General features: G+C 39.9%; 2 protein-coding genes across 2 annotated transcripts; one reads left to right on the forward strand and one right to left on the reverse strand.

The window, feature by feature from the left end:
• Positions 1–641: 641 nt before the first annotated feature.
• On the reverse strand, positions 642–7,487 carry rnf135 (ring finger protein 135). The gene is made up of 5 exons (XM_079840922.1): positions 7,044–7,487; positions 6,534–6,629; positions 6,290–6,433; positions 1,845–1,959; positions 642–1,746 (listed from the first exon to the last, which is right to left on the reverse strand). Exons 1-5 carry the CDS (start codon positions 7,380–7,382, stop codon positions 1,214–1,216), a joined length of 1,227 nt encoding a protein of 408 aa, XP_079697048.1. The 5' UTR covers positions 7,383–7,487; the 3' UTR covers positions 642–1,213.
• Positions 7,457–13,597, forward strand: tefm (transcription elongation factor, mitochondrial). The gene is made up of 4 exons (XM_079840923.1): positions 7,457–7,602; positions 7,969–8,435; positions 8,522–8,671; positions 12,905–13,597. The coding sequence occupies exons 1-4, from the start codon at positions 7,560–7,562 to the stop codon at positions 13,328–13,330; spliced, it is 1,086 nt and encodes a 361-aa protein (XP_079697049.1). The 5' UTR covers positions 7,457–7,559; the 3' UTR covers positions 13,331–13,597.

Consider the following 13,597-nt stretch of genomic DNA (forward strand, 5'->3'; position numbering starts at 1 on the left):
AATTCCATCGAAAATCTTTTGTGCGATTGAGATTACAGTACATTTGCATTTATTTACATGTAGGCCTAATTCAATTTAATCCAAAGCGTCCACACACACACACACTGGTTCACTATATATGTGTGTGTGTGTGTGTGTGTGATAGTCCCCACAAAGATAGTCTATCTTTGTGGGGACTCTCCATAGACGTAATGGTTTTAATACTGTACAAACTGTATCCCCTTACACGTACACTACCCCCTACCCATCAAGTATATGCATTTTTACGTAAAAAAAAAATTAATATAAATCATTCTGTATGATTTATATAAGCTTGTCTTCTCATGGGGACCTCAATTTAGGTCCCCACATGGTGACACAAGTTCCCATGAGTCTGTGTGCATTAAGGTTTTCCCCACCGGGATAGAAAAACATGAAAACACACACACACACACACACACACACACACACACACACACACACACACACACACACACACACACACACACACACACACACACACACACTTTAAATGAGCCAACAGTATTGGCAGCATCACAATCAAAAGTATAAATAACCAGGAAAGCACCAAAACAGTGTGTTGAGTGGTTTTCAGTCTAGTCAGAGGGCAGAGCTGGTTGAAGCTTAACTTACTTATGTATGTATAATGTAGCAACCTATTTATCTATGTTCAGGTCATCTTTATTTATATAGCACGTCATACAATACTGTTTCAAATCAGCTTTACAGTGATAATGGGAAAATGATTTAATGATGAATACAGTTCATTCTGGCTGCTCTAAAAGAAAAAAAAGTGTCACTGTTCAGCTGAAGTCAGTTCAGTGTTGATTCAGTTTTGTAACGATTATAAATTATTTAATTAGTTCATTTCATCTATAAAGCAGTACTGCAGAACACAGTGATCGTCCAGTCATAGATCGTCCAACTCAGTTCAGTTCTCATCAAATGGTGTCAGTGCAACATTCATTCATTCATTTATTTATTTTAATCAGGTTTAAGCTTATTAATTAATTAATTAATTTTAATCAGGGACCATGGAAGAGAAATTAAGCTGGATGTATATGGCAAAAAAGGACATTCTTTGGTCCTATAATATTCATGGTTGTGTAGCTAAGCGAAATACCAGAAACCCAAATGAGATTACACAGGTACGTAATGAAAAAAAGTATAAAAAAGAAATATGATACTCTGTAAGCAAAATTGAGTGTATAATCTATTGTAAAGGAAATGTTAAAGCATTTTGACAACTCAATCCATAAAGCCAGAAGACAGGTCTGAGAGGGCCAGAGGAATTAATGTGGAAACTGTGCAATTCAAGCAGGCTATCATCTAGACTCTGAAAGCACAGCTGTTCTTTTGCCATGTCCAGAATAACTCTAATCCTGTTAGGCGCACTATGCTTAATAGGGGTCTTTATATTATTGTGACAAGCACTCAGCTGCCCGCAGCTCCACTCCAAACACCAAGATGAGGACGTTCTTCCCAAAATCTCGTCACGCATCAGAGTGGGATACGCCACCCCAACAGCCCATCCAGTGCTGCGTGTGGTGTCCACGTCCCAGTAAAACCACCCTCCCATGAATTCCTGCTTCGCCATCCACTGACAGGCATCAAAACGGCCATGTGAAGTTCCAACTTTGCGCCCTGGTTGTGTTGCCACTGTACGGCTCTCTGAATGAAATACCAGCCTTTGGTTCCCCAGCTGGGGAGAGAAGGAAAGCTCAACAAACTTTGCATGAAGAGCAGCTGGGAGGGAGAGACATTTAAGTGAGAACATGAATATCACCAAAGACACATTTTTAGTCAAACATGCATGAAAATCACTGTTAGAATAAAAACATTACCGTCAGCACTGTCACTGTTGCGCTGCTGTGCTCCTGCACTGGGAGTAAGTTGAGCATCCTCAAACAGAGAGTCTGAATTCTCTGGATCTTCTTCTACAAACTCCTGTGAACTCTCCTGAGAGAGATTATGTTTTTGACAATCAGCCACTTTCCGTTTGTGAATTACACAATTGTAAATATATAGCTCAGCATTCCTCATTACATCAATTTGAACAAGACCCCTAAATCACTAGCCAGCAAATGTACTTGCTTGGGTTGGTGTGATTTGATGAAAATACTTTGGTTCATAATTCATCATGAATAATATATTTGTACACTATATTGCCAAAAGTTTTGGGGTGCCCGAATTTTTGACCATTCTTCTAGAAGCTCATTTGTGCGATCAGGCACTGATGTTGGACGAGAAGGCCTGGCTCATAGTCTCTGCTCTAATTCATCCCAAAGGTGTTCTATCGGCTTGAGGTCAGGGGCCGGTTGCATAAACTGCTTAGACTAGTCTTAAAAGTTAGTCATCTCTTTTTTTCTTCAGGACTGTTCTTAACTTTTTAAAGTCAGTTACATAAAAAGTTAGATTGGTCTAATTTGAATCAGAAAAGTTAGACTGATTACCTCTTGACTAATTGCTAGTGTGTCAAATTTGTTCTTAAGACACAGTCTAAACATAATGGCTAAGTTTATGCAACTGGCCCCAGGACTCTGTGCAGGCCAGTCAGGTTCCTCCACACCAAACTCACTCATCCATGGTGTGCAGTCATGTTGGAACCGGAAGGAGCCATCCCCAAGCTGTTCCCACAAAGTTAGGAGCATGAAATTGTCCAAAATCTCTTGGTATGCTGAAGCATTAAGAGTTCCTTTCACTGTAACTAAGGGGCCAAGCCCAACCCCTGAAAAACAAGCTCACACCATAATCCCCCCTCCGCCAAACTTTACACTCGGCACAATGCAGTCAGGCAAGTACCGCTCTCCTGGCAACCACCAAACCCAGACTTGCCCATCGGATTGCAGAGTATGTGAGCGGAGTGGAGTGGGAGCAAAGCGAGAAGTGAAGCGGCGTGATTTTGAATGGAGTGAGGAGCGGATTTTTTAAAAGTCGGAGCGTTGTGGTTTTCACTCGCTCCGAGAGTGCTCCACTACCGCTCCATCATGAGTACAATTCATGCCAACGGCCCATAATATAACTGCAATTTTAGCCAGAACTCGCACGTTAATCACATTTAACTAGCTTGATACAGATTGATCACTCAAATCAGAAAGAATCTAAACGGATATGATGGACATGAGCGATGGGGAATTTTTTGTACCTTGTACATACTGAATATGATCGAGTGAAAGCGCTCAATGCATCTCTAATGCATTCAAACAAATGTAATCTTATAGTGCTTATCTGCTTACAGTTATCTGTATCTGATTTTGAATGAGCAGAAATCTGTAATGTAGTGACCCGTAGATAAAATAACTGATGAAAACATACTATTTTCATCATTCCAAACAAAATTTGGACTGCAAAAAGCAGCAATGATATTTAACTTTTAATGCTGATAAAGCCTATTAAGCTTGGCAACCACTTTATCTCCTGTTGTTTATTTATTTTTTCATTTAATGTATGTTATAAAGCAAGCTTTTGTGATATTTCAGAGCTTACTTAAATACTTTAACATTTAGCCGCAAATTTCGTCGGAGCGAAGATGGGGCGGTGTTTCTGATATCAGTGAGCGAGGAGTGGAGCGGGAAATAGTGAACCCGGAGCGGAGCTGGAGCGGAGTGTTTATTGAATGCTTAGAACGTGGAGGGAAATTGCTGCCGCTCCACTCCACTCACATACTCTGTTGGATTGCCAGACAGAGAAGCGTGATTCGTCACTCCAGAGAACACATCTCCACTGCTCTATAGTCCAGTGGTGGTGTACTTAGTTTACACCACTACATCTGATGCTTTGCTTTGCACTTGGTGATGTAAGGCTTGGATAAAGCTGCTCGGCCAAGGGAACCCATTCCATGAAGCTCTCTACGTACTGTTCTTGAGCTAATCTGCAGGCCACACGAAGTTTGGACCCTGCTCTGTGATTTTATTTGGCCTACCACTTCGTTGCTGAGTTGCTGTTGTTCCCAATTGCTTCTACTTTGTTATAATACCATTAACAGTTGACCGTGGAATATTTAGTAGTGAGGATTTCACGAATGGGCTTATTGCACAGGTGGCAACCTATCACGGTACCACGCTTGAACTCCCTGAGCTTCTTAGAGCGACCCATTCTTTCACAAATGTTTGTAGAAGCAGTCTGCATAGGTGCTTGGAACACCTGAAATCAATGATTTGGAGGGGAGTCCCAATACTTTTGGAAATATAGTGTACATTCACTCCCATTTAAGAGTAGGGGGTCAGTAAGAAGTTTTTTAAACAATTTCTTCCCGTGAAAAATGAAAAGAAAAGAGAAAGAACTCAAGACTTAAATACACATAGGTGTTATTAACGTAAAGAGAAACATGTTCAATATGAAACCATGGAGACAAACAAGCAAAGGGAACACAGGCAAACAGGAACAGAACAGAACCAAACTAAAACAATGAAACTAAACCATTGCATTGGTGTAAACTCTAAAAATAGATAAATCCAAAACAAATGTTTAGTGGCAAACATGTTAAAGATTAGCCGATATAGGCTATAGATTAATTAAATTCTTCTCCATTGATATCAGTTAAAAAACGTCCTTCCCTGTGCTATTTTCCCCTCGCTAACCTTGGAGGTTTGCCTTAAAGCCGATTTGTCTAAAACCCTCAAATATGCAGTGTTGTGCGTGAACGAGTTCAAAAGAACGCGTTCATTGAACACGCTCATTTTTTCGTGAACGTTGAACTGAACGCAACACATTTTTTAATAAAGAACTTGAACGTGAATTAGTTCACATTATGTGTCATGAACGGCAGACATCACTGTAAATGAACGTTGGAATTTGTTTTCCATTGAAAACTGAGTGACATCTGTTTTCTCTTTTGAAACGCAACGAGAGAAAGTTCCTCCCTCCTGTATTCTCGCTGGTGCCGCTTAAATCATGTATCACCAGACAGAAATGGTTTTGACATTGTGTGCGCAATGCATTGCGGGCAACGTAGTGTCCGGCTGAGAATAGTTGAATAGCATACTGGCTTCCGCACAACGTTACCCGTGATGAATTGCAGCAGAGCGGGGTAGGCATAGCAACGCCGCGTAGCAGGCAACGACGAGAGCGCGGAGGGCTAGAGGAGCGAGAGAGAGAGAGAGACAGACCAAAGACGAGAGTGAGAGAAAGCGCTGCGATTTAAAAAAAAATGGCTAGTGGAAGTTTTTTGTGCCTTTGAGTTTTGCCTTCATTACCTTCATTCAAGAGTTTTGCTCATTTCATACACACACATATGTAGGCTATATATAATATCATATATATCAAATAATATATACATATTTCATATTATATATTCTTTTTTTAATTAAATGCTGGTAGATTTCATTGCACTAAGTATATAACTGGTCTACCTTGTCTGTACTGCTGCAAGTTTCATCACCTGGTAAGAAACCCACAATTGCAGTGTCATGAGCAAATGTCTACAATGAGCAGCTTCAAGGAACGTATAGTGATTTCTAGCTCGTAGTGTGAAAAAAAGTATTTATTTGAATATCTCACGAAAAAAGTAAAATGAACTGAACTTTGAACTAGTTCAGAATTAAAATTGTGAACTTTGAACGTGAACTGTTCACTTTGAGCATGTATGAACTGAACTTGAACTAGTTCAGAAAAGCTGTGAACTGGCACAACACTGCAAATATGCATGTTAGGTAAAAGAGACATAAACTGAGTGTTCCAACTGTTTTGTTAAGTAATAACACTTGTATATAATTATTGGTGAATTATTAGTGAATGAGAACAAATAGGTTTGTAGAAAACAAATTTCTTGTTGGTGCTGTAAGGGATTTTTATGGAATGGCTGTGGCTGCTATCACATCATCCAGGTTAGATGCTGCATGCTGGTGGTCGTTGAGAAGAGAACCCTGATCCCATTGTGAAGCATTTATCTAGAAGCACTATATAAATGCTTCAGCCATTCTTTCATCCATTCAATGGTATGCAGAAAATTCAACACCATCACAACAGAAGATATAAGCCAAAATCTGAGAGTGTGATAAATTAACTTTTGTAGTTTTTAATTATTTGAAATGTGTCAATCTGTCAACAATAGCTTAAATACACCTTAAAAGTGAACACAAAAGAAGCAAAACATATGTGACCATCGGTAAAGCTTTTGATGGAAGCTGAGAGCCACACTGTACATGCCGATCTTGCTTTGCGGGTTGTAGAAAAGGGGCCGCAACATTTCTAGAGTCACAGAAGCTCTAGAATGACTAACATCCCAAACAGCACCTTTAATAATTATTTACATTTATTTAATGATATGTAGAGTTGTAATGAGCTGTACCTCTGTACTGTACTGAGAAGGTTGTTCCTGATCATCCCCTGATGTCAGACTCAAACTTCTGTCAGCGTAACTTGAAGCATCACTGTTTATAGAACTGGAAACATCCACCGGAACAGTCGAGGAATCATAAATGTCAAAACTATCCTGAGTAAAACAAAATTCACTCATTAGGAGAATTCACAATTTTTTCATATAGGAGCCTACATGCACAAATTTGAAAGTACTAATATGCTAAACATATTACCTCACAAATCTGATATGAATTTAGTTCAGCTGAAAGTGAATCTTCTGTCTTTTTGATCTCAGCTTTTAACCAATCCAGACGTTTCATTAAATGATCCTAAAGAGCAAGCAGTTGAAGTAAATGTTAGAATCGATTGAAAGTTAGCACACCAGATACACTTGCCCTGAGGAGTGTGTGTGATCAATATGTTCTTTGTTAGATGATCGCACAAATAACCAATAATGTGTTTTTTTTTCAACATCAGGAATTTAGGTTAAAATCAATAGTGCCTGCTTAAACCAGCCTATACTGGTTTTCTGGGTTAAGGTGGTTTTCCAGCCTAACCAGGTGAAAAGTGCCCCAAATCAGCCAATAGACCAGCCACGAATAAAACATTTGTTTGTATACTTTTAGATCAAGTATAGCATATTAAACTACAGGATACCGATTTACCTTTTTTTCGTTATTATATTGTATCATGCTGTTTGACAAGATAAAACCATGAACTTGATAAAATTAAGATGAACTTGCCACTTTTCTAGTTATCCCCGCTTGTTGTGGTTTATAGTCTTGATCTGTTTCTGCCAGAATCTGCTCCCATCTCTCGCGACCACCAAGCTCCTGTAATTCCAGTATGTAACACAGAGTGAAGTTAATTTCTGGTTTACTACTGCTTATATCTTTTCGGCACTGTGGGCAATCTCTTTTTGCGCCGCTAACGTTGCGTGCCCAATATTCATTGATGCATTCCTGACAAAGGTTATGCCCACAAACTAGTGTAACTGGCTTTGTGAAAACATTAAAACATATCAAGCATTTAAGATTATTCGCGACGAACTTCACAATATCCTCATATAATGACGACATCATGTCAACAATTTTCTTTTGCAATCGAAACTGAAACAAACTCCACGTCTCGCTTTGTTTTCAAGGCTAAAGCGTTCATTCGTAGTCGGAACCAAAGTCACACGTCATGTTTCCTCACGAACGCTTAACTTCGGACCTCTGAGGGCACATTTGTAACAAAAACACTGAGCTGTGGCGATCATGTGGATCGCAAAACGCCTTTTGTCCTCTATCGTCCTCAAAGGTAATAATAACACATGTAAAATATATTAGGTATGAAGTTAGATAAAAACTAGTTGTTGCGATGGCAATCACAAGGACTATGAAGTGTCTTGCAGCTCATCACGTCTTTTTTGATTATGAGTTGCAGTCATTTACTTAATTTGTTATATACAACGTAAAATATTTTACTTGAATGTATTTGTTTAATTAACTTTACATTTGGGACTTAAAGAATTTCTATTCAGAAAATATAAATTTAATACACAAAGACTTCAACTGAATTGAGCTGGTTAATGGGTAATATTGCCTTCTGATAAACTTTCCAACATCGTCTGATATTTTCCTGTTTGATTGACTATTTTCTGACTAAATCATTGATTGACTGCAGGGCATTACAGTCTGTTCTGTCGTCCTCCAAGCTCCTTGCCTGAGTATGAGCTCAGATTCTTGCACTGCACCTGTTGCAGGAGCAGAATAATGGTGTCTGGGTTTGACACCCTGAATGCATCCATTTCCTCTGAATTGTGTCAAGAAAACGACAAATCCCTGGACTCATGTTATACTGCAGAGCAGCGTGCTGTCATCCTCGATCGCCTCAATACATCCACGGAGTCAGAACTGGCACAGGTCAAACTGCTGCGAGGACGGAAAGCTGTCAACATCATCGACTACAGAACCAGACATGGACCATTTAACAGTCTGGAGAGTGTCATTAATGTACCCTTACTGAAACACAAGAGTGCTGTCATAGTCTTCGACTCTATCCTCAAACCAGCTGACAGGAAGGAGAGGAAAAAGGGGAAAGTCCATCTTGCTAAATTTATAAGACCTGAGGTTGACCGAGCTCTCTTGGAGGTGAGGCAAATCTATCTAAACCATTACATTTAATAGCTTTTGTGAATTAAGAATTTAGTATTATGTTTTGTTCTTGAATGTTGCAGGATGCAAGCTCTATCGTGTCCATTGTTTGTGGCACTAATAAAATTGCATGGACACACATGGATCGGGCGAAAACTGTCTTAGACTGGCAGCAAGCAGAGTGCAAGAGCTTTATGAAAGGAACGTATATGGCATCAGATTATTTGAAAGATGTGAGTTTCTAAAATGTGTTAATTTATTTCTAATATTCATATTATTTTTTGCTTATTATTTTGAGAAGGTAAACCAGCAACCCTTGTGGATTGAAGAAAATGTAGGGGCGGGACTAGGTTCTATGCATCGATTTTTGATTGGATGGAAGCAGATCTGAATGCATAGCTTGCTGTTGATAGTTAGAAAGGGTTGGGGTTTATCCAGACAAAATGATTGGAGAAATAATTGGAGGTGTGTTTCATTTCCTCTGAAGATCCAGTTGTATTATTTTGATTACAAATTATAAGGTCAACAAATTAATTAAAAAATGAAACGCATTCATGGATAAATAGTTCACAATAAGATCACAATCCCGATTCAAACACCCACATAATCTTTTTCCTAAATGAGCACAATTTGTCTATATTTACTAAACTTTTGACAAGAATGATCACAACTAAAATTTAGATCTCCATTGGCGCTGCCGCTGATCCAGAGAGCAGTTGTCATGAACAGTATAGGTATGAAATAGCTTCACAAACAGTCTTTTCAACTGCACAGTTTCTTTGTGTTACAGTACTGGGACAAAAGTTTATAGTTTGGATATAAACACTGATGTCTATGCTAGCGATCAAAATAGAGTAAATCACCTTTTGAAAGTAACTTGATGCTTCGAACAAAGATTGTATCAATTACATCGTTACAATAGACTGGGTAACCCAGCCTGATCTGCTCGCAATTTGATTTCGCCCTGCAGCTCAGTCTGGAAACCTGTACATTCATTTCTACTGCTTCTATTACACTTTTGCGGGAACCAATCACAGACTGGCTTATCCACCTGGCGTGCTATTGGCGGGTTTAACACGGTGACAGATTGAGAAGCAATGGGTTGTTGCCCATTGATCACGCCTCTTGTGGTCTGATTGGTTGAAGGACTATCCAATTGCGTACAGAGTCATTTGAATTGTGCTCGTTTATCAAGCCTCTTGTGGTCTGATTTGTTGAAGGACTGTCCAATTGACCTATCGGTAAGTCCCGCCCCCCTTAGTTACTGTTGCTAACTCGGACAAACAAACGGAGCTGCTAACTGTCTTACAATGACAGCTGTCAGTGTGAAACCCTTATCCCAAGATGTTTTTGGACACAGAATGTAGCGGACCCCCTCCGATTGATGGCCAAACTTTACTGATGGTTTATGAAGTTTATTTGTCTGGCTATCACCAGACCATGCTCAATTTAAGATTGAACATTGGTCTGGGGAGTCTGCTATGTATTTTCTACTGCACAAGAGGCGTGATTAAACAAGCATAAATTAAATGATACTGTACGCAATTGGATAGTCCTTCAACCAATCAGACCACAAGAGGCGTGATCAACGGGCAATGACCCATCACTTCTCTATCCGTCATCGTGTTAAACCCGCCAATAGCACACCAGGTGGATAAGCCAGTCTGTGATTGGTTCCCACAAAAGTGTAACAGAAGCAGTAGAAATGAATGTACAGGTTTGTACAGAGTTGCAGGGCGAAATCAAATTGCTGGCAGATCAGGCTGGGTTTACCCAGTCTAGATGTTTATTACATCGTTTTTCACAGAATAAGAAATGCGCATTAACTTCTCATTCACAAACTCTCTCTCCCTGTTGCATTATCATTAACATACACAGCAAATTATCCAAAAACACTCACAGTTAACAAACATATACACTCACCTAAAGGATGACACCTGTTCAATTAGGAACACCTGTTCAATTTCTCATTAATGCAATTATCTAATCAACCAATCACATGGCAGTTGCTTCAATGCATTTAGGGGTGTCGTCCTGGTCAAGACAATCTCCTGAACTCCAAACTGAATGTCAGAATGGGAAAGAAAGGTGATTTAAGCAATTTTGAGCGTGGCATGGTTGTTGGTGCCAGACGGGCTGGTCCGAGTATTTCACAATCTGCTCAGTTACTGGGATTTTCACGCACAACCATTTCTAGAGTTTACAAAGAATGGTGTGAAAAGGGAAAAACATCCAGTATGCGGCAGTCCTGTGGGCGAAAATGCCTTGTTGATGCTAGAGGTCAGAGGAGAATGGGCCGACTGATTCAAGCTGATAGAAGAGCAACTTTGACTGAAATAACCACTTGTTACAACTGAGGTATGCAGCAAAGCATTTGTGAAGCCACAACACGCACAACCTTGAGGCGGATGGGCTACAACAGCAGAAGACCCCACTGGGTACCACTCATCTCCACTACAAATAGAAAAAAGAGGCTACAATTTGCACAAGCTCACCAAAATTGGACAGTTGAAGACTGGAAAAATGTTGCCTGGTCTGATGAGTCTCGATTTCTGTTGAGACATTCAGATGGTAGAGTCAGAATTTGGGTAAACAGAATGAGAACATGGATCCATCATGCCTTGTTACCACTGTGCAGGCTGGTGGTGGTGGTGTAATGGTGTGGGGGATGTTTTCTTAGCACACTTTAGGCCCCTTAGTGCCAATTGGGCATCTTTTAAATGACCATTTTTTCTGACCATGTCCATCCCTTTATGACCACCATGTACCCATCCTCTGATGGACACTTCCAGCAGGATAATGCACCATGTCACAAAGCTTGAATCATTTTAAATTGGTTTCTTGAACATGACAATGAGTTCACTGTACTAAAATGGCCCCCACAGTCACCAGATCTTACCCCCAATAGAGCATCTTTGGGATGTGGTGGAACGGGAGCTTCGTGCCCTGATGTGCATCCCACAAATCTCCATCAACTGCAAGAAGCTATCCTATCAATATGGGCTAACATTTCTAAAGAATGCTTTCAGCACCTTGTTGAATCAATGCCACGTAGAATTAGCAGTTCTGAAGGCGAAAGGGGGTCAAACAGTATTAGTATGGTGTTTCTAATAACCCTTTAGGTGAGTGTACAGACCGTATGCCTTTTCAGGGGTGCTAATAAACTGTAAACTTTGTATCTGCAAAACGACTCAGATAAACTGCTAACGTTAGCGCTCCCTTTCACTACCCGTAGACAGTGCCGCCGCTCCCACCATGCGCTGCGCGTAGGGCACCAAGTGCTCAGGGGGGCACCACAAGAAAATGCTCTCTCTCTCTACCCACATTTGACCAACACTGTTAACGTTACATGACGTGAGAACAGTTAGTTATTTCGGTTTGTATGTTATGTTGTATGTAGGGACTCACTAACTTTAATCGTAACTTTATGAGAGTATAACAACCACAAAATCCTCTCAGGATACCTGGAATCAGTGTTACAGTACCCCAGACACATCGTTTTACCATTTTTTGTAGCATAAACACTATTAAACCGATGAGAGCTTCGTATTTTCCAATGTTTCTCTATGGCGCTGAAACCTAAAGATGTCCGAGTTCTGGTCGCCGTACAACTGATACTCAACTGCCATTGGCTCATCTGCGTTTGAGGGGAGAGGCTTACCTATAGGTCAATTGCGTACAGTGTCATTTGAATTATGCTCGTTTATCATGCCTCTTGTGCAGTACAAAATACATAGCAGACTCTCCAGACCAATGTTCAATCTTAAATTGAGTTTGGTCTGGTGATAGCCAGACAATCGTTACACCAGTAGGTGGCGACAATTGACTGTTGAAAACATGTATTTGTCATTGAATCATTTAAATTGAAAATGGATTTGGGATGGATCATGCTGGAATATATGCCCATTTTTGGGTGCAGGTCTACAATCTAGTCTGGATATGGAGCGAATCCTGCTGACTATGGTAACCTCCGGATAAGAATGAAACAGAAAGACTAATATTAGCGTAAAAGATGCCATTCATCTTCTGATGTAACAATTACATTGGATGGTATGGGAAGTATTCCCAATTCAGGTTGACCTTATTCATGCAGCCTAACAATTTGAATTATAAAAATGTGATACTAATGTTATGTGTATGCTAGGTTAGTATGCATATTTTGAAGAATTCAGCCATTTGTCCGTACTGTACAATAAAGGTCATTGGTGTCCAAAATGGGGAATTTTAACTTACATTTTGTATGTTATTGTCTTTATTTATTTATTTCACATTTGGTACTGGGTCTGACATAATACACAAACAACTCCAATCATTTGTTGGCCAAAATGTGTCCGTTTAAGTTCTCCTGTCAACAGGAGTTGCTGGTTTAAATTCTGTATGGTAGTTACTTTTATGCACCTTATTTGATAGTGATTTTGCACTGGAATAACCACTTTGAATTACAGTGTATTCTTTGTCATTCACAGATCTCTACTGTTATTTCAAGCTTTCCTGCTGCTGACTTTTTTTTGGTGGAGAAGCCAAGCATCTCTCCCCAGAATACTTCTCTTTATCCTGTCATGGTCCATCTCCGTACTGTAGAGGCCATGCTATTTGCTTTACTTACGACATCAAGGGATCCAGGAAACCCTCCCAAAGTCCTTAACATGTTGCGCACAGCCATTGGCCGCCATTTCGACCTAATAGTGGGAGATTGTCGGACAAGTGGAGCTGAGACGGTGAGGAAAATGATGACAGAGTCAGTGATGAAGCGAGACCCACGTGTTCTTTTCCCTCACGACTTAGTGTTAAAGCACAGGAACTCCTTTCAGATGAGCAGTAGGAATAGAGGGGAAGAGCTGTGTGATGCTCTTCTGCAAGCTGTCGCGTTTTTCGAACTCCTGCAGGAGTAAATCACTATTGGATGACTGTCTTATTTGTTGGACTTAATTAGCTGAGTGATTAAGCAAATTTCTTGAACATGACAGGATTTTATTAAGTACATTTATTTCCTGTAAGAAGCCTTATAAATTTAATGGTTAAATTAAATCTACAGTAACATGACATTATACACTATTATAGCCCTGTTAAAATGCAACACTCAGTTTTATAGAATGGGGAATGCAAACTGTACTATCCAGTTGGAAAGTTGCTTTGGGATTAAAGAATTCAAAAGAGTC

Source organism: Gobio gobio, assembly GCF_949357685.1.
Source record: "Gobio gobio genome assembly, chromosome: 17".
Taxonomy (NCBI): domain Eukaryota; kingdom Metazoa; phylum Chordata; class Actinopteri; order Cypriniformes; family Gobionidae; genus Gobio; species Gobio gobio.